A 20941-nucleotide genomic window follows, 5' to 3' on the forward strand; every position below is an offset into this window, starting at 1 on the left:
CTAATGGCTGTGTGCACACACACACAGAGAGCTTTTGTGGAGGCATAAAGCCCTGCATGGTTTTGAGGTGGAAAAGAGCTGAGCGCCGCTGCTTTTAGCACTTGCATGGTTTCCTGGCTGTGCCGCAAACCTGCCGCAGGTTGAATCCGTGGGATTTTTGAAGGGGTTGAACTGGGTCTCTACATGCACGTTGCAGAGAGTGAATGAAGCCTCACAAAAGCCCTGAGGACCCCGGGGGGAGAGGCACAGACCTGCCTTCAGCGGGGGGCAGCCAGGGCCGGGAAGATGCTTCTAGTTGGAGGTGTGGGTGTCCCACCAAGGTCACCCCCGGGCCCCGAGCTCTGCCGCGCTCCAGGCTGCGGCTTCCCACCGCGCCTCCGCTCTCTCCCCATCCTCCTCTGCCCATCGGCGCTGCCGGCGGGACCCCGGGGGGGGGGGGGACACGGGACACACGCCTGGCAGGACACCCCAGCTGAGCATCGCCCCCCCCTCCGCCTGCCGACATTTTGCTGCGGGTTTCCCCCGCCGATCCCTGCGGCGCGGGGGGCATCCCGGGGGCGGAGGCCGCTCTGGGATCCCCCTCCCGCCCGGGGCCCCCGCGGTTTGGGGCGGCGGGGCCGTGCCGGAGCCGCCCCCCCCCCCCCCCCCCCCATCCCGCAGCGCGGGGCGGGGCGCGCCGCCCCTCCGCGCCTCCGCAGCGCCCCGCGCCCCCGCAGCGCGGCCGCGGCCGCTCCGCGCCTGGCGGCGGAGGGCGGGGAGGGTGCGTGTCGCCAGGGACACGCGCGCACACGCACACGCAGGGCGGCCCTGCAGCGCCGCGCCGCTCGCCTTTGCGACCGAGCCCCGGCAACAAAGACACCCGTCCGTCCCCCCCCGCGTCCGTCCTCCCCCTCCGGCTCTGCTGCGCGGCGCTGCCCGTCCCCTCCGCGGGATGTAGCCCGGCCGGGAGCCGCCACCGAGGCACCGCGGCCCCCCCCCGTCCCTCCATGCCCCCGCAGTGAGGCCGGGAGGCGGCGGGCGAGCGGCGCTGGGCGCTCTGCCGGGGCTGCCGGCCACCATGGGGAAATCCAACAGCAAGTTGAAGCCTGAAGTTGTGGAGGAGCTGACCAGGAAAACGTACTGTGAGTAAGCGGGACCGCCCGCGGGCGGGGGGGGGGGCTGCCGGTGCGGCCCCGGGCGAGGCGGGGAGGCCGCCGGGGGGAGCGGGGCCCGCGGGCAGCCCTGAGGCGCGGTGCCGGCCCCGGCCTCCTCCCGCGGCTCGTCCCTGCCCGCGCAGCGCGGGCGGGCTGCGGTTCCTCCGGGCAGCGGCGCGGCCCCGGGGAGGGCGCGGGCCCGGCGGGGCTTTGTGGCAAGAATTCAGAGGTTGGCCTGGGGGGGAGGATGAAAGAACCCCGCAAGGCAGCAGAGACGGGGAGAGCGGCAGGGAGCCGCAGAAACGCGCTTTTCTTACAAAAACCATTCGCCGTGGCCTATTTCGAAGCCTTCGGTAGGTGCGGGGCGAGGGCCGTGTCCTGCCCGCCCGCCGTGCCCACCCGGAGCGATGGGCCCTCCTTCCCCGAGCCCCGCTCCTGCCCCTGCTCGGAGCATCCCTTCTCCCGGGGCTTTCCCTGCCCGACGGGTCCCCGCCGACCGGCGCGGTGGTTGCGCTCCCCTCGCTGCTTCCCCGGGGCCGGCAGCTTCTCCTTGAACAGGGAGCCAAACCATCTGGGTGGCTTTCGAAGTTTGGGTGCGTTACTTGGAGGGGTTTCCTTTGTTATCGTGCTCTGAAGTGGAGAGAAGAGCCCGACACCAGAGGGTTCAGTGTTTTTCTACGAGTATCTCAGCATCAGTTTAATAACCTGATTTTCTAAGCGAGTGGCTTTCCCGTCTGAACCTCTACGGTAATCTTATTAACGTGGCTAGTGCCTGAGCCATCCAGTTTTAGCAAAATCAGGGTGGTTTTTTTTTTTCTGAAGGATGCACAAAGGAAACAAAGGCTTCGGTGGTTCAAGTTTGCCTCTCCGCTTGCAGGTTGGAGATATTCCCCTAACGTGTAGCAGACCTGCGAGCTCTCCCCGCTGTCATTGCTGCAGTCCCACGGCAGCGCTTACCCAAAAAGGCAATAGATTAGGATGCAGCAAGTTCTCCCATATGGAGAAGAGGCAATACTGGTGCATTGCACAACCCTACACGCGGGGTTGCTCCCTCGCCGTGGTACAGCCGGGAGCAGGCAGGAGGAGGGCAGGATGCGGGGGGCATGTCCGCATAGCCAAACCGTGAGTGGTGGTAGGAAGGGTTGGGGTACCCCGGCTGGGCTTCCTCCAAGTGGCTCAGGGAGAAGAAATAGTGAGAACGCGGCAGTGCCGGCTGGGCACAGACCCCGGCTGGAGCTGAGCTTTGGGTTTTGGTGTCCTCACTGCGGCTGTGACCCACGGCGGGTGCAGTTGCGCTGGGCCGGGTACGGTTATTGCCGTGCTGCGATCGCCCGCTCGATTTGCAGCCGCCGCGACGATCCGATCTCCGATGGAGAGGGATCTGGGAAGAGCCAGCCCCAGCGCAGCCTTGTCAGCTGGTGATCTCCTGCGTGCTGGGCTTTTTGCGCCCCTGGGGTGGCTCCTCTCTGCGTGGGGAAGGTGCCGGCCCCAGTGGGGCCGACGGCGGGGCACACGGGTAGCGATGCCCCGTATCTTACCGGCAGCCGACGCCAAGCAAACACAATGCTGGTGAAACCATCGTTTGCGGGTACGGGGATGTCTCTTTTGCTGGACGAGGCCAGCAGAGGGTCATTGCCTTTTGAATCACTTTATTCCTAACTTTTTGCTCCTCTCTCTTGGGTGCCCTCCCCTTTCCACCACACCCCCTCCAAAAAAGACCCCTGTCCTCTGATCGCTCCCTCAGTGAGTTCCCGGCCTGCCTGGGGTTTTGCCTGCCTGCTCTGGGGCTCTTGCTGCCTCTTTTTCAAGGTGCAATGGACCCATGTACCTGTGCAGGTGAGGCAACAGCGCCTGGGCAGCCATGCCATGGGGCAGCACGTCGCCCTTCGCGTGGCCGGAGCCCGGTGCAGCATCCCAGCGTGCCCTGGCAGTGCGCGGCCGGCTGTGTGATGCCTGTCAGGGAGAGCCGTTGCTAATACCAGGCTCTGTTTGTTGAGCTCTGCTCATTCCACCTCTCGTCTCTGGGATTAATTACTTTTGCTGAGTGTTTCTGCCCCTTTTCTGCAGCTGTCAAGGCGAGCGCGCGTTCCCTTGTCTGGCGAAGCACTTCACAGGGCCCTCCCAGGCACGTCTGAGAGCCTCTGATTTATCTTCAGAACCTGGGAGACTGGAAAGATACTAATTTTCTTCTGCATTTTGGGGAATCCAAGCAGAGGAGATGCAGGTAGGAGTGCAGGGTTGCACTGAGTACGATGGGAGGGACTGATCCAGACCCCTGTGCCGTGGCTAGTGGACCAGCTTGAGCAGGGGATAGGCGTACCCGCAAATCCATGGCATACTCAAGAATTTCTGGGGGTCTGTTTGGGAAAGGTTTTACTCCACAGCGCTGCGGTATGTTGGCACCTTTCTGGTGGACCAGCGATGACCATCCATCCTTCAAAGCACATCCCTGGTGCATGCTGCCCTTCTCGCGTGCTGGCTGCCACGTTACCGAGCGGGTGCTGGCCCTGCCTTGTGCGTGGTGCTGTTCTGCTGTTACAGCACATCTGGGCAGATGTCTCTGGGAGCTGTAACTGGCAACTAATGACAGGGGACCTGCTTTTGGGCCAGGGAGGTTCCCGGGGCAGTGCCAGCTGTGGCTGCCCTATGCGAAGGGTTTTTCCCACGGTGGGATTTCCTTCCATTGCATCGTTTTCTCTTTGTGCCGTTTGCAAACAAAACGAAGCAAGTAACAAAAAGCCCCTTCTTGGTTCTGCAGGTTCAGCGGGATGGGGAGCCCCTCTCCCAGCCCCACGTGGCTTTTGTACAGATTTATCACCTCTGTGGGACACAGAGGACCTGTGCCGTGTCCCCTCAGTGCTTTTCCTATGCCTGGTACCTTCTTGTGTCCCCCAGCCGCTGTCCCTCCTGATCTCACCATCTCCTCTTTGTGGTGTTTCTCCGGCCCTGCCTCAGTCGCAGCGATCATGGGGCAAGCGGTCGGTGGGAGCAGCCGGGAGAGGAGTGGGACTGCTCACGTGCCAGGGCAGTTGCGGGCACGGCGGTCGTGCCGAGGATGCTGCAGGGTTGCTGTCAGGGGCCTCCATGAGATGTGAGAATTATTTTACTGCAGGTCTTCAGAGCAGGTTGTCCTGGGTCCTGCTGGGAACCGGACACGGAAGGGCAGGAGCCTGGAAACCTCGTCTCTTGGCTTCCCTCCCCACTCTGCTCCTGGCTTACGGTGCTGGGGGCCAGATTTTAATGGCACTTGGACACCTAAAGGCGCAGAAGGACACCTGAGGGCTTCTTCAAAGTGCCGGCTGCCCAAGTCCTGTTGATTTGGAGCCGTCACTGTGTGCCTTTCAGCATCACTGGGCACCTGAGTGCCCAGGAATATCTGGCGGTGCCAAGCCCACCCTTCTGCCAGGCGCTGGAGCGGCGCTGGCGGGGAGAGCCCAGCTGCGGGGCGAGGATTTAACCTTCCTCAGAGGCCAGGCTGGTGCCATATAGGAGCGTGCGGGAGAAGCCAACGCTGAGTGATAATAATAATGAATAATAAATTATGTAATTCTTTATACTTCTATAGAGTCTTTGATCCAAAAAGTGCTTTATAATCGTTAATTTATTCATCTTCACGATGTCTCGTTGGGGTAGCTTGGAGACACAGTTTTGACCGCTGTGTGTTTTGTCCCAGGAGGTGATAACGCCCAAGACTTGAAGGAACAACCGTCCTCCCTGGATCGCATCTGTTGGCCCCTCTTCAGCGGGGATTTACGCCTGGGCTTAACTTGGGCCAGGTGCTTGTGGCTCAGGGCCGTGCTGGGATTTGGGATTGTGCTTAAGAGCCTTGCACGACCGCGGTCAAAGGGTTCTGCTCAGCTGGAGATTTATGAAGGTCCTGGGGTATCGCTGCTCCCTGCAGCCTGCATTAAGTTGTGTAAAGTGCACGTGTGCAGTTGTGGGTGCAGAATATGTGTCGTGGATGGAAACGGCTTCGCGTGGACTCCTGGTAGAGAAATTGGGAGAGAAGCGCAGTGCTGAGTATCCCTACTTGCAGCAGTGCTCCCAGGCCAGCCCAGCCACAGCACGGGCAAGCCTTAAAATCATGAAACAGGCTTAAAAACATGAGGTTGTTTCAGAATAGCATATTTTAGCTCCTTTTTTTCAGTCATTTGGGGGGGGGGGGGAGGATTGGATTTCAGGGTTCACTTCTCATAGCTATTGCCCGTGTCCAGAACTACTAACACTATATTTTTTAATGCCAGCCGCAATAGCTGTGCAATCCGGCGCGCTCAGAGCCATATAGGTGCAGCAGCATCACTGCTGAGACCGGGTGTGGGGTCAGGATGATGGTCCCGGTGCTCCGGAGGCCACAGTGAGGCTCCGGTGAAGACGTGGGAGCCGCGGCGAGGGTGCCAAAACGACGCCCGCGGCGCTGAGAGGCTCGGGCTGCGGAGTGGGCGCGGGGAGAGGAAGATGCTCTTTTCCCAAGAACCGTGTCCCACCCACTGTGATCTATTTTGTGGATTTTAAACTCACTCTGGCATCATCATTTTCCGCTCTTTTACAATAAGCTGCAAAATTGGCTCTGTTGCTCGACAGTAATGCATTGAATTAATGGGCATTAGTTTAAGAGCAAACTACAAACATATTGATTTGTAGTTACGGGGGTACGTAGTGGCGGGTTGAATTCTGCGGGAAAGGAAAGAAAATTCTCCAATTGCAGCAGTTTTCAGCCAGGAAAATGGGTTGGTTCCTCGCTGGGTGCACTGGGCTGGGGCTTTGCTCCGTCGTGCCGCCCAGGTGCCGGGGAAATGTGCCGGCTGGGGCGGTGGGCAGGAGCAGAGGGAGCAGAGGAGGGACCTTGGTGGCTCCCCGCTGCCGGTTTATTTTTAGCCTCCGAAGTGTTTGGCCCCAGGCGCTGGGTTTCTCTGCCAGGTTGGTTCGTGTTGAAATCCCTCCTGCTGCTCATCCTGCAGAAAGCCGGGCAAGCTGGCCAGGTGGTTGCGCACCCGTTATCCCTCGGCGGCGAATGCTGGATGAAATACCTAAAGCCTGGAGCCCCGAAGCCAGGCTGAAACACAGCTCCCTGCCTGCGCCTGGCAGCTGCCTGCACTCGCCTCTGCAGCACCAGCCCCGTACCCCTTGACTCCGCTCAGCCCTGCAAGCACCCTGCACAGCCACGGGCAGAGAGCCGGTGGGCAGGATCCCACCTCGGCGTGGGAGCCCTGTGGGACCTGCTCCTGGGAGAGGGGCACCGGGATGCCGAGGTGGGCGCCCGCCTGGTGTGTGATGTTGAGGCTGGGCTGCTGCTGGCCGGTTGACCCGGCGAGCGTGCCTGCCTGCTCCCAGCGCTCTCAGCGTGTAATATGATTTGCAGGAGCCCAAAGGAGAAGTTTTGGGGGGAGGAGGAGAGCACCTGCCCAAGCCCCCTGGAGATGCGCTGGGGAGAGGGGAGCAGAGCAGGTCTGCTGTCCTGGGGGAGTCCCGGGGGAGGGCCACGGGCAGGACACGCCGGAGGGATGCCCAGGGGCTGGCTCTTGTTTGGGGCCTGTTTTTACTGCAGCCACGTGTAACCCAGCGCTGCAAAGGTGGCAGCTGCGGTGCGGATTCTCTGCGAGCTTGATGGAGACCTGATGTGCTGCCTCCGGAGGGCTCTGGTGGTCTGGAGGCATCTCCAGCCCCTTCCCGAGGGAGACCCCAACCTCCTCCCAGTGAATCTCGTGCCTGGGTACGCATGGACCCTGGTGCTCTGCAGGTCAATGCAAGCAAAGCAAGTTTTGGGGTATCAGAAGCAAGTTTTGGGGTGTCCCTGTGGTCCCTGGGAGGTACTTGCAATGCCAGGGTGGGAAGGGGAAGGTGTGACCAAGGGCCCCATGGGCTCCCTCTGCGGCAGAGCGGAGCAGCCGTCCCTGCCGGCCACGCTTGCGCCGCTGCCTGATGCTGCTCCAGCATCAGAAGAATCACATTTCATTTATCCCCTGACATGTTAATGGATCTGCTTAACCACTCTCCTGACCTTTGCTGCTGCCGCTATAATTAAGGTTGTGAAACAAGACGCTCTGAAGGCATCAAAGGAAGCGGCTGCTTCAGGGAGGAGCCCGTGGACGCACTTGCTCTGTTATCGGGGTGACATTTGTGCGGTCGCTTTGTTCCTCCCTCCCCTCCTCAGCCTCCCCGGTCTTCTAGGGAGCTGGTGGGAAGGGGAGGCAGGGTCCGTGCCCTGCACCCCTGCGGGCCCCAGGGCAGGGGTGGCTGGGGGGTGCTCAGCCCAGGGCGTGGTGACCACCACTGTGGTTCCTCGGTGGCTGCTGCTGCAGGTTCCCCAGCCCTGCGGCGCTGGCACAGGGCTCGCTCCCCACACCTTCCGCACGTTGTTCTCCCTTCAAGGCACGTTTTTGGCTTCTATATGGAAGGAGGGCTGCCTGTGCTTCGTCCACTTGTGTTTCTCCTGTATCGTCCTGATCGATGGCCAGACCCTGTGGAGATGCCCTAGGTGTCCGTGCTACCCGCCGTGGAGGAGTGGGTGTTTGGTGGCTCCAGCACCCTCCGCTTCGGCAGCCCTTGGCACAGCCCCATCCCTGTGGGCAAGACGGGGAGGGGGCAGAGGTGGCGCCCGCTGCCAGCGAGGCTTTGCCCTGCAGCATCCTCCTGACCTTCCCTTGGACCCAGGGACCGATGGCCGAGTCACAGAGACTTCCCTTCCCCTGCCCACGCTGGGTCCGGAGGGGAGTGCTCTCCTCTGCTCGGGGCCGGAACCGCTCCATGGGTGGGGAACAGCACCTCGGAGCACCAGGCCATGCCGAAATCCCCGTAGCCAAGGAGAGGATAGAGCAGGGGGGCAGGACACGGCTGCCCCCCACGCAGCCAGGGCAGGGGGGCTGCTCCATCCCTGCTCCCGGCAGCACTGGGGATGCTCTGCCCCGCTGTGGGGCATCGCTGCCTGGGCTCGTGGGGAAGCCGGGATTAAATCCAGCCCGGGCTAGACTTTCCTCAGCCACCGGCTCCTGCTGTGGGTGTTTTTCAATCTGATTCATTAATTTCCAAACGAAGGCACTGTCCTTTGCCCTTCCTCTGCTGCCTTTGCTGCAAAGAGCGACTGCTGCTTTTTCCCCGAGCCCAGTTTCCAAAGCCTAATGTCGAGTCCTTAAATATTTAATAAAGTCTAAAAAGGATTTTAACTGCATATTGGCTTTCCTGTTGGTACCAGCCCTGGGGGAGATGAGAACAGAGCTGCTCATGGACCTGTTTATCCAGTCTGGGAGCAAGACAGACCACTAATGGCAACCGCCGGCGAGAAGAGTGCCAAACGCACATGCAGTTCTCTCCGCATATTGCTTCGTATCTCAGCAGTAACAAATGACACCAATAACAATGTCGGGCTTGTGCTCTGAACGTCTTGGAGGCTCCTGGACCCGCCGTGATACTGGCGATGTTTGTCTTTGATGGGGAGAGAAGCCAAACTGGGCAAACGCCCGGGGAGATGGGCGAGCTGGGATGGGGATGTCCTGCTCCGACAGGTAGGCAGCACCGGCTGTGTTGGTGCCCGTGCGGTGAGGCTGCTCCGACATCCCTTTGCGATGGGATGTTGCAGGGACAGGTACCCACCCGGGGACGATCCCGGCATGAGGACACGTGCGGCGTGTGGGCGATGCGGCCGGGAGCGGGGACTGGGCACTGCTGGGGTGTGTGAGGCTGCGATGGGGAGGCGGTGGTTCGGGCAAGCTGCTGTGGGTCATCTCCGGGAGCAAAAGAAAATGTCATCGGGCAGGCTCTTGCCACGGTTGTTTCCATGGGGGGTGACCCCGGTGCTGCAGCCGGGTTTTGTCAGGATCGCGTTTTAACGCTGCTTCCCCAAAGCTGGCCCTGCGCAGGAGCAAACCCCAGCCCCGAGGCGGTCTGGTAGCCCCAGAGCTGGGGCCGAGCCCTGACGGAGGGCAGGAGGATGGTGTGCTCTGTAATGTTTAACCAGGCCATCGGTTACATATTTAAACCTGGATTTTAATGAGATGGAGTCGTCAGGGCCAAACAACCCAAATTTCCAAAGTGCTGACGTGCGGCGTATCTTAAAAGTTACTGTCGTCGAATGGGGACCTGGGTGAGCTCCGAGGTGCCCCAAGACGGGGGGTGATGGACAGTCCCGGGGGAGGACTGAGCCCATGGCAGCCTGGGGGGGTGTTTTCACCCCTTCCCCTCTTGCAGTGCAGCTCCCACAGGCACTGGGCTCCGTGCCGGCGTCTGGTGCCAGCGCCGGGGGAGCGCATTGCTGGGGGAGTCTGGTGCCCACGCTCCAGCCCTCCCCGGGGACCAGCGGGTACTTCCCCCTGGCCTGGCCTGCACAAAGGCACCCAACAGCCCAGGCTGCCGGAGATGGTCCCGGACAGCCCCGGTCCTGCCGGTGGGGCACCCTTCCTCTCCCCGCAGGGAGATGCCGGCGCTGCACTGAGCGGACGCTGCCCAGCGCCCGTTTGGGGGCTGGATGAAGCCCCACAGCTACTGCACTCGTCGGTACCTCCAACATCTTGAGCCGCTGCTGCGCTGTTGGCTATGTGTTTTGTAGGGATGAGGCCTGAAATGGGTAATGACCGCTCAGGTTATGACGCGGTTACGCCGGGTAACCCGCTCTGCAGGGCTGGGGGCTGGCGCTGGGGATGGGTCCATCTGTGCCAACTGATGGGACCTTCTTGGGTCCGTGTGTGCAGGAGCAAGGTGAGAAGTTTGCACCGAGTATCTGTTCGGACTGCTGTCTGGAGCCCTGTGGGGACCAAGGGCTAGTTCTGCCATGGGTGTTTGTTCGGGCTGTGATGCTGACCCCCAAACCTGGGTCCCCGGGGGCAAGGAGTGAAATCTGAGCGAGCGCACGCACGCGCTGCTGAGCCCCGTCACCCGCTCGGCGGGGAGGGAGGGGGGAGCTCGTAATTGGTGAATATTAACATTGTGATGATGTTGAAAGTGGAGTTTGTAACAGATTTATGTGCAGACAATTCTTAAATATGTGTTTCTCAGAGGCGAGGGGTGGAGTGTGTTGGGCATAAATTGCAGGGTGTGCGGGCTTCACCCCGGAGCACCGTGGTATTTTACGCATGAGGGGATGATTAGCTCATGCATCAGCACCCCAGTTATTTCCGCATCAGCACCCAATAAGTTCACGCATGAGCACCCAATTAATACACACACGAGTGCACAATTAATTTACATATGAGCGCCCAGTTGATTTATGCATGCGTGCTCAGTTAATTTGCACTGGATCGCACACTGGTCCGTGCATGAGCACCCTGTTAGTTGATGCATGGCTGCCCAATTAATTGGCGCATGTGCCCTCAATCAGTTCATGCCTGAGTGTCCAATTAATTTATGCATGAGCACCTGATCCATTCACACCTGAGCATCCAATTAGTACATGCACAAGTGTGTTGCCTACTAATTACACTAATTTACACGAGTGCCCAATTAGTTCACGCAGGAGCGCCCAGTGAATTTATGCTCGAGTGCTCAATTAGTCCATGCATGAGCAGCCAATAAATTCATGAGTGCCCAAAAAGTTTATGCATGAGCACCCAGCTGGTTCATGCATAAGCACCCCTTTCATTCACGCCCGAGCACTCAGGTAGTTCATGCATGAGCGCCCGATGAAATCATGCATGAGCACCCAATTAGTTCATCTAGAGGCACCCAAATTTATGCATGAGTGCCCATTTAGTCCATGCATGATCACCCCATTTAGTTTTGCACGAGTGCCCATCTAGCTCGGGCATGGGTGCCCAGCTAGTGCGTGCATGAGTGCCCCATTAATTCACACCTGAGCACCCACTTTGTTCACATGGGACCACCCACTCTGCACACGCATGGGTGCCCAATTTGCCCTCATCTGGGTGCTGCATTGAGCATCCGCAGCCCCAAGCCCCGAGGGGAGCCCCAGCGAGGGGCGATGTGCCAGCTCCCCTGGACCGGGATGCGCAGGGATCAGGATCCGGCCCTGCAGCTGAGGCTAAACCCCTGCCCTTGCGCAGACAGGGGCGGGGATGGCTGCAGGATGGGATGGCAGCACAGAAAAAGCCCTGTGGGGATCGTGGCACCTCATGCATCCTACCGTGGCCAGGGATCCCCAGATCGTTCCGGATCCGGCCACCTCTCCTGCAGTCCTTACTGCCGCCCTGTCCCTGCCGCGGTCCAGGGAGCAACGAGCTCCCCCGCGGGCAGGGCAAGGGATGGGAATTCGCAGTCCTGGGTCCCTCCTCTCCTCGCTGCCTGGCAAACACAAATTAACAGGCTTGAGCACTGATTAACCAGAGCCGTTTCTTGCTGCAGTGGCAGCTGGGTGGTGGGAAGAGAGGGGGCACCCGAAGGGCGGGTGGTGACGGAGCTGTCAGTCCTCGCCTGTGCTGTTGGGGATTGATGGAAAGGTGGAGGCAGAGGGTTGGGGGTTTTTGGGTACCGGTAGCTGGGAGGAGGGGGCTGGGGGCTGTTTGCAGTGCAGCCCCATCGGGCAGTCTCTGCCCCTCTGTGCTGCATGGGAGATGTGGCTGAAACCCTCCTCCCAGCTGAGATGGGAGCGGGGACGGACCGACCAGTGGACCAGCGCTGCGAAGGGGCAGTGAGGGCCCGTGGCCGTGGCTTGGCCACGTGGAGCAGCTCCTGTGCTGCTCTGGGGTGACTGGCCCTGCTGCCTGCGCCTGCTGCCCGCTCCTGCCTGCGGCGCCAGCCCTGCGCGCGGCGTTTCCCTGCGCTTTGCTAAGAGCAGCAGAAACAAAGGTGCTGCTGGCACGAGCTGCCGTGCGGCGTTGTACATATGGGAGGGCGTCTGCGGCGCGTAGCCGGGGCTCCCGGCTCGGCGATGCCTCTTACAGCGTTGCGGTTCATAACGAATGCTAATACCCTGCTTTTATTTAGCGCCTTTCATCCCCAAGGATCCCATGGCATGCTGCATCCACTAACAAGCTGCTACGTGTGCTATTTATAGCCATCCCCGTAGCGGCTGCGGGAACGGTGGTCCTTGGGGAGTGTGGCACGGCAGCTGAGCCGGCTCAACAGGGGCATGGCGAGGGACGCGGCCGCGCTCGGGTGGGATGCTGCAATGGTGCTGCTGTGGGTCATCCCCTTGTCCTTGAGCGCTCGGGGTCAAACCTGGCTGAGGTTTATATCACTGCAAATTGATTTGCATCGGCTCAGCATCGCGCCATAATCGATGCCGGAGGAGGGAAATGCAGCAGCCACCACCACCGCCGCACAGGTACTTTCTGTGAGCTTGGCTGGGCTCTGCACGCCAGGGAGCTGCAGAGGATGGATCAGGGAGAGTGGAGGGACAGCCCTGCCCCTGCAGATGTCCCCTGTCCCCAGCCCCAGGATGGGTGACTCAGCCCAGCCAGGAGAGCGGCATGTCCCTGCTGCGGGACGGGCATTAGCATCCCTAATCGGTGCCACTCGGAGTGTCGACACCCAGCGAGGTCAGAGCATCTGGGAAGTGGCAGCCACGAAGTCATCATCTGTCTCGGATCCGTAACTGCAGATACGGGGAGGCAGGTACCCGCTCAGTCCCAGCTTTCCCGGCTGCAGCGACGCTGGGCTCAGGGCTGTGGTATTTCCCTGCGCTGGGAACACTCTGCCCCGGGGAGAGGGAAGATTTGGTGGCAGCAGAGGGATGCACCCAGAGGTGGGTGGTTTTCCAAAGGCTGGGAGATGGGGCCATGTTCCCACCCCAGGGCAAACCCCGCAGCTTCCCCTTGCACCCGGGGCAGGAGGAAGGGCACTGGTGCCAGTGCGCTGGAGGAGGGATGGGGCTTTGTGTGGCCCGGTTCCAGGGATGCACAAATCCCACCTCGGGAACCCCATGCCAGTTTTCAGGCTGGCACCTGAACGGTCCTTTCCATCGGAAAAGCCTCCTCCGGGAGCATCACGCGTCCCTCCTGCAGGCACGAAGGGAGCCGGCTGCGTCCCTCCCCGCCCACCCCAGCCCGAGCGTGTCGTTACCAGCGTTTCTCCTGTACTAAAAAAAGCATAAATTTCTTAATTGTTTCCTGCTGGAGTTGAAAGGCGGCTCCCGGGCCCAAAATAGCACATTGGGGGAAACACAGCTGAACGACAGAGAGAGTAGAAGGCGATTAGCCCGGAGGGGCTGAGCAGAGCCCCGACTGCAGCCCCGGGCTGCTGCCGTTGCCCCTTTCGCCTGCCCCAAGGGCTGCCCGAAGTCCTGCCAGTGCCTGGGGCATCCCCCGGGCATCCCCGGGGTGGGGGTCGTGGCTGGTGTCTCGATGCTTGTGGGGAATGCGTGCAGGGAAGCCTGTTTCTGTTAGAGACGTCGCTCAGCATCTCTCTTTTTGGAAGGATGCTTTCGTGCAACCCTTTTTTTTGGGATGGCGAATCCTTCGGGACTGGCACGACTGTTGTTTTTGCCCACCCCAGATCAGCCGCTGGATGCGGCATCTCCTTCCCCGCTCCTTCCTGCCAGGAGACCTCTGTCCTTTCCCCTGTCTGCTTTTCTCCTTCCACACAGCCCTGCCAAAACAGCCCTCCAAATCCTTTCTGTGGTGCGGCCGAAGCCTTTGGTGTCTTTCAGCCCAGTTGCCAAGCATCCCCGCGCCTGCCTTCCCTCTCTCAGGGTGCTGCCGTCCAGACACCCCACGGCGGTACGGTGGGCACGGCTGGTCCTTGCCCTCCCAGCACGGCCGCCACAGCCCTTTGCTGGCTCCCCGGGGAGGCAGGGGAGAGGCTGCCCGGTGCTGAGCCCGTCCTGGGGGGGTTTGCAGGCTCTGTCCCTCCAGCGGTCCCCAAGCTGGAATGGACGGACCCCTTGTACGCACAGGGACAACCTCAGGCGCAGCGATTCCTGCCCATGGGGACGCGGGAGCCAGCACCCGTCCGGCTGCGAGGTGGTGGCCAGCGTGTGCCCTCCCGGCTGCCCCACTGCTGCCGCCTGCCAGCCCTTGCCTTCTGCGGTCTGCGCCTTCTGCCAGGCATGTTATAAATCTTTCTGATGGAAAATTGCTTTCTTTTTTTTGCCATCCAAGGTAATTGGCATCCGTTGATGTGTCTTGGGTCTCTATTTTTATCAGCCATTTGCACATTGACACATCTCCACTCCGCCTCATTATCCCAGCGCGTTTCAGACCTATTGCTTTTTTATTATTATTTAGATGCACGGTGCAAAGGAAATGACTAATGAGGCCGTTCCCCCCATGCCCGCCTGCTGGCACCAGCCTCCCCGCTGGCGTGCCGGCCAGGCACCGCTCCTGCAGCGGGACACGTGGGGACAGGCACCAGCCCCCCGCCCCATCGGGCTCCCCAGCATCCCGCATCCCATCGGAGCCTTTCCTCTGCTGAGGACATTTGCGTTCTCAGCAGCTGTCCCAGGGCTGGGAGCACTTGGGGTTGCCAACGCTCTCCGTTTTCTAGCTTATCACATTTTTGGGTTTTCTCCGGAGCCTGGTAAAGCTTCCCGGGGCCCTGGCACGGGGAAGATATTCCTCTGTGTGGTTCAGTGGCAGCTGGTACCCAGGGGGTACTGGCCCCGGGGCTGTGCCCATGCCCACGTTCAGTGTGTCAATGTCAGGGCTGGGCAGGTGCCTTCCCCAAGCCGCCTCCAGGCAGATGTTTTGGCAGATGTTTCCAGGGATGTTTTAGCTCTGGGGAGGAGGGAGGGCAGGGCCGGATCCTCCCCAGGCATGAACCAGCCCGGCCCCTGCGTAGTCCATAGCATCTTGCAGCGATGGTGCTGCACTCCCCTGGCAAAACGTCTTGGTGGGCTCCCCAGCTTTGGAGCTGGAGGGACCCCAGTGCCTGCAGCCTCGGCCCCATCCACGTCCTGGGCTGGCGGAGGACTCCCGGGCTGTGCCTCGAAGGCAGCCGCTTGCATGCGGGTAACACACGGCAGCGCATGGAGCGAGTGAGCCCTGGGGCATCTCCCCAGGGAAGTCACTTATGTGAAGTGCAAAACACCAACCGTCGCTGGGAAAGCACTAAATTCCTTTTTCTTTTTCTCTTTTATCCCGTTTTCTCTTGCAGTTACGGAGAAGGAGGTGCAGCAGTGGTGAGTGTCCGGCGCGGTGGCGTGGCGGTGAGCTGCCGGGGCGCGGGGCTGGTGGGCGAAGGGGCGGGAGCCGGCGGTGCTCAGCAACCCCACCAGCCGTGCAGAGCAAGGGGTGCAGGCGGGTGCGCCTCTTTTGGGGTGTGGGTGTTACCTCATAGAGAGGAGACCAGAAAATAGAGGGCTTTTTCCTGCACACCTCGCGCACGGTGCACGGCGGGGCTTGGCTCTGGCTGCTCTCGGCTATCCGTGTGGGACGGTGCACTCTCCGTCTCACCTCTTCCCTCCCCATATGGGCAGCTGAGGGGAGTGGGGACGTGGGGACTGTCCCGCTGGTGGCCGTGGCCCTGGCTGCGGGAGACTGGTGCTATCCCAGCGTGTCCCCGTTTGCAGCAGGGCCTGCAGAGGCTGGCGGGGGCCAGGGCTGTGGTCCCTTGCTGGCAGCACGCTCTTGCCCTGTCCCCTGCGCCCCGCCGAACGCGATGCCCTAGAAAAGCCACCGCTTCCCTTTCATCTTCCTATCCCACCAGTCAAGGTTTGCTTTCTTTATCCCTTTCTCTCATCCTTCCCCCCCACCCCGATGAGTCATAGCTGCAGCAGCGTGAAAAAGATGTCACCGGCACTTTGGTTTCCCACCTCGCCACCCCCTTCCCCTCCTCCTCCAGCCCTCGGCCCGCCGCAGCGGGCGCCTGACAGATCTGGGCGACGCGTTGCATAATGCTCGCGCACCCCGCGTGGTCCCTGCACCCACGGAGCCAGCGAGCCCCTTCCCCTGCGCCCTCCAGGGTGGCACTTTGCAGCATCCAGGTCCATTCCGGAGCCGGGACCAAGGGCTTTTGGGGGTGTTTAAGCGCTGATGGGTTTTGGGAGGTGCCCTGGGCTGTGCCACCCCGAGGACGCAGTAACCCCAGCTCCTCTGAGCAGCTTTCACTTGGGGTCGTGCAAAAAATGCCATCGTGGAGCCTCGGCTGCTCCGGGTGCTTCAGGCTGCCGTGCTGTTGGTTTTTACCAGGGCATGGCTGCAGCATGAGCGTGCCAAATGGTGGGTTGCAAATTGCCCCTGGGGTTGCTGTCAATCGTGAGTCCCTCCCCTGTGGTAGTGCAGCGACTCGGGGGGAGCTTTCCCAGCCACCTCCGTGCCGGAGAACCAGTCGGATGTGCCTGATGTAGCCGGGCCACGCTGCAGCAGTGGAGGGGAAGGGGAGCTCTGGCCCTTGGGTGAAGCTTTCCATCTGCAGCTTCTAGCTTGGGAGCCATGTGCATCCAAAGTTCTGAGCAAGGGATATAAATACTCCCTAGCTGGCCCCGTGACGGCTTCAGGGCCGAGCGAGGCATTGCCTGCCCTGGCACCTCCGCCTGCAGCGTGGCTGTGCTGGTGGGAGGAGACTCTGTGCAGAGGGCTTTTTATTTTAAAGGCAGTTTAAAAGACTCTCCCCGGTGCTCCTGGCCGGGCAGTGGGTCCCTGTCCCCTCCCAGGTTCTGGACAGTGTTCGACAGGAGCCTGGTTGTGGCTCGATTGCCACTTGTGGGCTGGCAGCGGGGTTGGAGCAGTGTGGTGGGCACCTCTCGGTGTCACCCGTGCCGCTCGCTGCTCCTCCAGGCTCTCCCCGCTGCCACCCTCGCTGCGGTGCCCGCAGGGACCTTGTCCCACAGGGCTGGGAGGTTGCGGGCGGGCGATGGGAGCAATGCAGGGAGCACCCAGGGACCTTCCCAGCTCCAGCCCTCTGCAGTGCTGGGACGAGCCCCATCCTGGCTCCCCAGCACTTGGGGGGGCTGCGTTCAACTGGGAGACCCACCTGGTGCCCATCCTCTGCCCTTCCTCCGCAGGTACAAGGGCTTTATCAAGGACTGCCCCAGCGGGCAGCTTGATGCCGCTGGCTTTCAGAAGATCTATAAGCAGTTCTTCCCCTTCGGCGACCCAACCAAATTCGCCACCTTTGTTTTCAATGTCTTCGACGAGAACAAAGTAAGTCTATGAGCCGGGGGCATGGTCCGCAGGGGTCAGGGCTGGGCCCGTGGTGATGGTGGGGCGGGTTCAGTAATGCGGCTGCGCGATGCCGGAGGAGCAAAATATTCCAGTGCTTCCTGGGGCGTGAAATTAAAGCGGCACAGCTGTAGCGAGTGAGCCCCCGCGCTTATTTTAGTCGATGAGAGTCACGTGGGAAAAAGCGATGAAGTGGCAAGCGAGAGAGGAGAAACGTGATGTTTCGGTGCCGCTGACAAAAGCCCATCTGCGTGGTGCCCCCGCGCTCCGGAGTTGCTCCTGCCGGGATGCTCCCTGGCAGGCTGGGCACCAGCGGCCGGATCACGCTGCTGGAGATAAGTGTGCATCAATCCTCCCTCCCCATTGCTCTTTTGGATGTGCCTCCTAAGTGGGCACGCATGGGCAGGGAGGACTTTGTGGGGTTGGGGTGGCAGCAGCACCCTCACCCCCTCCTTTCCCCCCCCCAGGACGGGAGGATCGAGTTTTCGGAGTTCATCCAGGCGCTGTCGGTCACCTCCCGGGGGACACTGGACGAGAAGCTGAGGTGTAAGTGCTCCCCGCAGGATGCCGGTGGGCTCAGCCCTGTGAGGGGGCCAGGGGGTGGCATGGGGGCAGCGATGGGGTGCGTGTCCGGTGGGGGGGCCACGGTCCCCAGCACCTCGGCATTGCTCTGGCTTGCAGGGGCGTTTAAGCTGTACGACTTGGACAACGACGGGTACATCACGAGGAACGAGATGCTGGACATTGTGGATGCAATTTATCAGATGGTGGTAAGCAGCGGCAGGGGGGCGGGGGGGTGAGCAGCCCCCGGGGGTCCCCGCTGGGCTGGAGCCTGGCTCTGTGCACAGGGGGGCTGCGGGGATGATGCTGAAACACCCCTGATTCCCTCCCCGAGGTTTTTCGGTGGGGGGTCGTGGCCATCGTGACCAGGGCAGGGTCCAGATCTGGCTGCTGAGGATGTCTCTGGTGCCAGTGCTGGCCCTTTGTGCCCTGTCCTGATGTGGGGGGTGTTGGGGGGCAAAACGCATGTCCTCGCCTGGGGACACCATCCAGGCAGAGCACAGATGGGTGCGTGACTGGGTCCTGTCCTGCTGCCGCAGGGAAACACGGTGGAGCTGCCTGAGGAGGAGAACACGCCGGAGAAGAGGGTGGATCGGATTTTCGCCATGATGGACAAGGTGAGGATGCTTGAGTGGTTTTTTTCCTGGGGCCAAGGGATTTAGGAGGCAGTTGTGGGCCCCCTTGCCGCGTCTCAGCTCTTGCAGGTACCTCCTTCCCCTGTGAATACAAGGTCTCAGCTGCTGCTGGGCTCGCTGCAGACCCCTGCATCCCTCGAGGGTCCCCGTATCCATTTCAGGGCCCCCAAGGTGGCATTGCACACTCCACGGCATTCCTCCCTGGCTGCAGGCGTGGGTGGTTTGATGGGGAAACTGAGGCTGTGGTGGTGGCGGGGAACCGGGCAGCTGTGCGGGATGGCGTGGGTGCTGCCAGGGCCCTGGGGTGTTGGGTCCCGGGGTGCTGGGTCCCGGGGTGTCTGGTGTCTCCCTCACCGGGGCGAAGCGGCGCTGCAACGGGAGTGTTTTGCAGAACGCGGACGGGAAGCTGACGCTGCAGGAGTTTCAGGAGGGCTCCAAGGCCGACCCCTCCATCGTGCAGGCGCTCTCCCTCTACGATGGGCTCGTATAGTCCCGGGGCCAAGCGGCGGTGAGTGCGGCACAGGGGGGCCTGGGGGTGCCCCATCTCCCACCCACCTGATGCCATTCCCACCTTCCCCGGGGGTGGGCGGCTGGTTCTCTTCTGCTGAAGCATCAAAGCATGGGCATCCCCCCCAAATCCAGCTGGGGGGGGATGTTGCCCCCATAGTGATGGGTTTCTCCCAGTCCCCCCCATTCCACAGGGTACCCCTGGACCGCAGCCGGTGAGGATGCAGTCCAAGCCACCCAGCTGGCAGGCGTTCGCCTGCGGCACAACTCACGCTCTCGCCTGCAGATGAGGCTGTAGGGGAGGCAGGGAGGCAGCTGGTGTGCTGGGGGCATGGGGATACTCCGGAGAGATATTATGTTAAATGCTTTATTTATGTTATATCGTATTATATTACACCCTGGAGCTGGCAGGGTTTGGCGTGGCAGTGTCAGGGACGCTGTGGTTCTCAGCATCCTGGGGGTGCTGGGCTGAGCACCCCGTGGTCCTCACCATGCCCCGTGGGGCCATGCAGAGATGTCTCTTGGCATGATTTTGGTCATTGCAGTCGAGGCAGTGTCTGACCATGGGTGGTGGGAGGGTTTTTTAACCCTGCTGGAGCTTTGAGCTTTTCAAAATCTCTCTTCTGTTTCCAGCTTTGCCCTTCCCGCTGTGCTGGTGTTGCGTGAGACGGCTGCAGGGCTTTCTGCCCATCCTTCTCACCCGATTTTCCTTCTCCCCACCCTCTCCTGCAGATGCCTGGGGGAAGACGTTCTCCGTGCCATCCGACCACCGCCGCGCGAAGCTTGCCTGTCCCTCTCGGCCTTCCTTTCTGTTCCGTGAGCAAAGGATGCCCTTGAAGCGCGAGCTCATTCCCCCTCTCTGCACTCTGAACCAGCCGCTGCCATTTGCCAACTTCTGCTTTTTCCAAAAAAACCCGCGACAGACCCTGGTCTGAGCGGCAGCGAATGCCTGAGACTTCAAGGCCGGGGGAACGGGTTGAGCATCGCCGAAGGCAGAGCCCCCCCGGCCTCCTTGCCCCCTTTGCTCCCCTTTCCTATGTTTTCGGATGGGACTGCGGATGCGCCGGCATCGGTGTGGTCCTCTCCCAGGAACCAGCCAGCTGGAGACGGAGCCCAAAGGTACCGGGGGGCCGCGCGCCCCGGGGTGCTGCCTGCGCGGGGCGGCCGGGGAGCCGAGGCACTGACGGCGATTGGGAACACAGTCCTGGTGTCACCTGCGATGCCGCTGGCAGCCCAGCCTGGCTCACTAGGGAGATATATATATATATTTTTATTTTTTTTTGTGAGACAGTATTGTGCTTTCTCTTTTTTTTTTTTTTCTTTTTTTTCCTTTGGTGGAAAAAAGTGAGGCTTTTTTTTATATGCCTATCTCGACGATCAATATCCTTATTTATTTGTTGTAAATGTTGCTGCCGTGTTTAGTCTTGTGTGTATGTCCGACCACCTAGGTGATGATATGTAAGGTTTACATGCTTGTACACTATTGCGGGGCACCGGGAGCCTGCAATAACGATGAAGCCAAAAATCTGCCTTCCCCCCTCTCCTCCCACACCCCGTATCCCGAGCTCCATGGGCTGGCTGCTGTTTTAAGGGGATGCTGTAGCTTCTTTTCCTCTTCCCATTCCCCCACTCCCTGCATTTTTCTGTTCTCCCTTCCCTTTGCAAGCTCAGTGAGGGCTTGCTGAGCCCAGGCTCCGAGCAGACCGAGCTGCTCCATCCCTCAGCCGGGCAGGGCGAGGAAACTGCCAGGCACCAGAACGTCCTCATTTCCATCTTTTTTTTTTCATTTTCTCACTGCATGAAAAAGTATTAATGGAGCCGAGAGTTGGGTTTAGCTTTCAAGCGGATTCCTTTCCTATTTTATTTTTTGCAAATGGTGGGAAGGTCTGTTTGCACCCCAGGGAGGTGGCTGGGAATTAGCCCCTGTGCCGGCGGGGCTGGGGGAGCAGAGGGGACGCCCGTGGGGATGGCTTGCTCTGTCCCCCCCATCCCAGCTGAGGCGATGCGGCAGCTCCCGCCTTGGGGGTGCTGGACTGGGAGACGCGCAGCTCAGGGTGTTTCCTTATCCCCTTGCTCCTCATTTAGGACGTGGGAGGTTTTGCTGTAAACCAAGGGCACGGCC

At 60.9% G+C, this 20941-nt stretch overlaps 1 protein-coding gene across 1 annotated transcript; it reads left to right on the plus strand.

Moving 5' to 3' along the window:
- The first annotated feature begins 1057 nt into the window (after nt 1-1057).
- NCS1 (neuronal calcium sensor 1) lies at nt 1058-19586 on the plus strand. Its single transcript, XM_059828802.1, has 8 exons — nt 1058-1121; nt 15111-15135; nt 16960-17098; nt 17584-17662; nt 17798-17886; nt 18217-18294; nt 18704-18820; nt 19552-19586. Exons 1-7 carry the CDS (start codon nt 1058-1060, stop codon nt 18800-18802), a joined length of 573 nt encoding a protein of 190 aa, XP_059684785.1. The 3' UTR covers nt 18803-18820; nt 19552-19586.
- Nucleotides 19587-20941: the final 1355 nt, after the last annotated feature.

The sequence above is a fragment of the Gavia stellata genome, chromosome 24 (genome assembly GCF_030936135.1).
Source record: "Gavia stellata isolate bGavSte3 chromosome 24, bGavSte3.hap2, whole genome shotgun sequence".
Classification (NCBI taxonomy): Eukaryota; Metazoa; Chordata; class Aves; order Gaviiformes; family Gaviidae; genus Gavia; species Gavia stellata.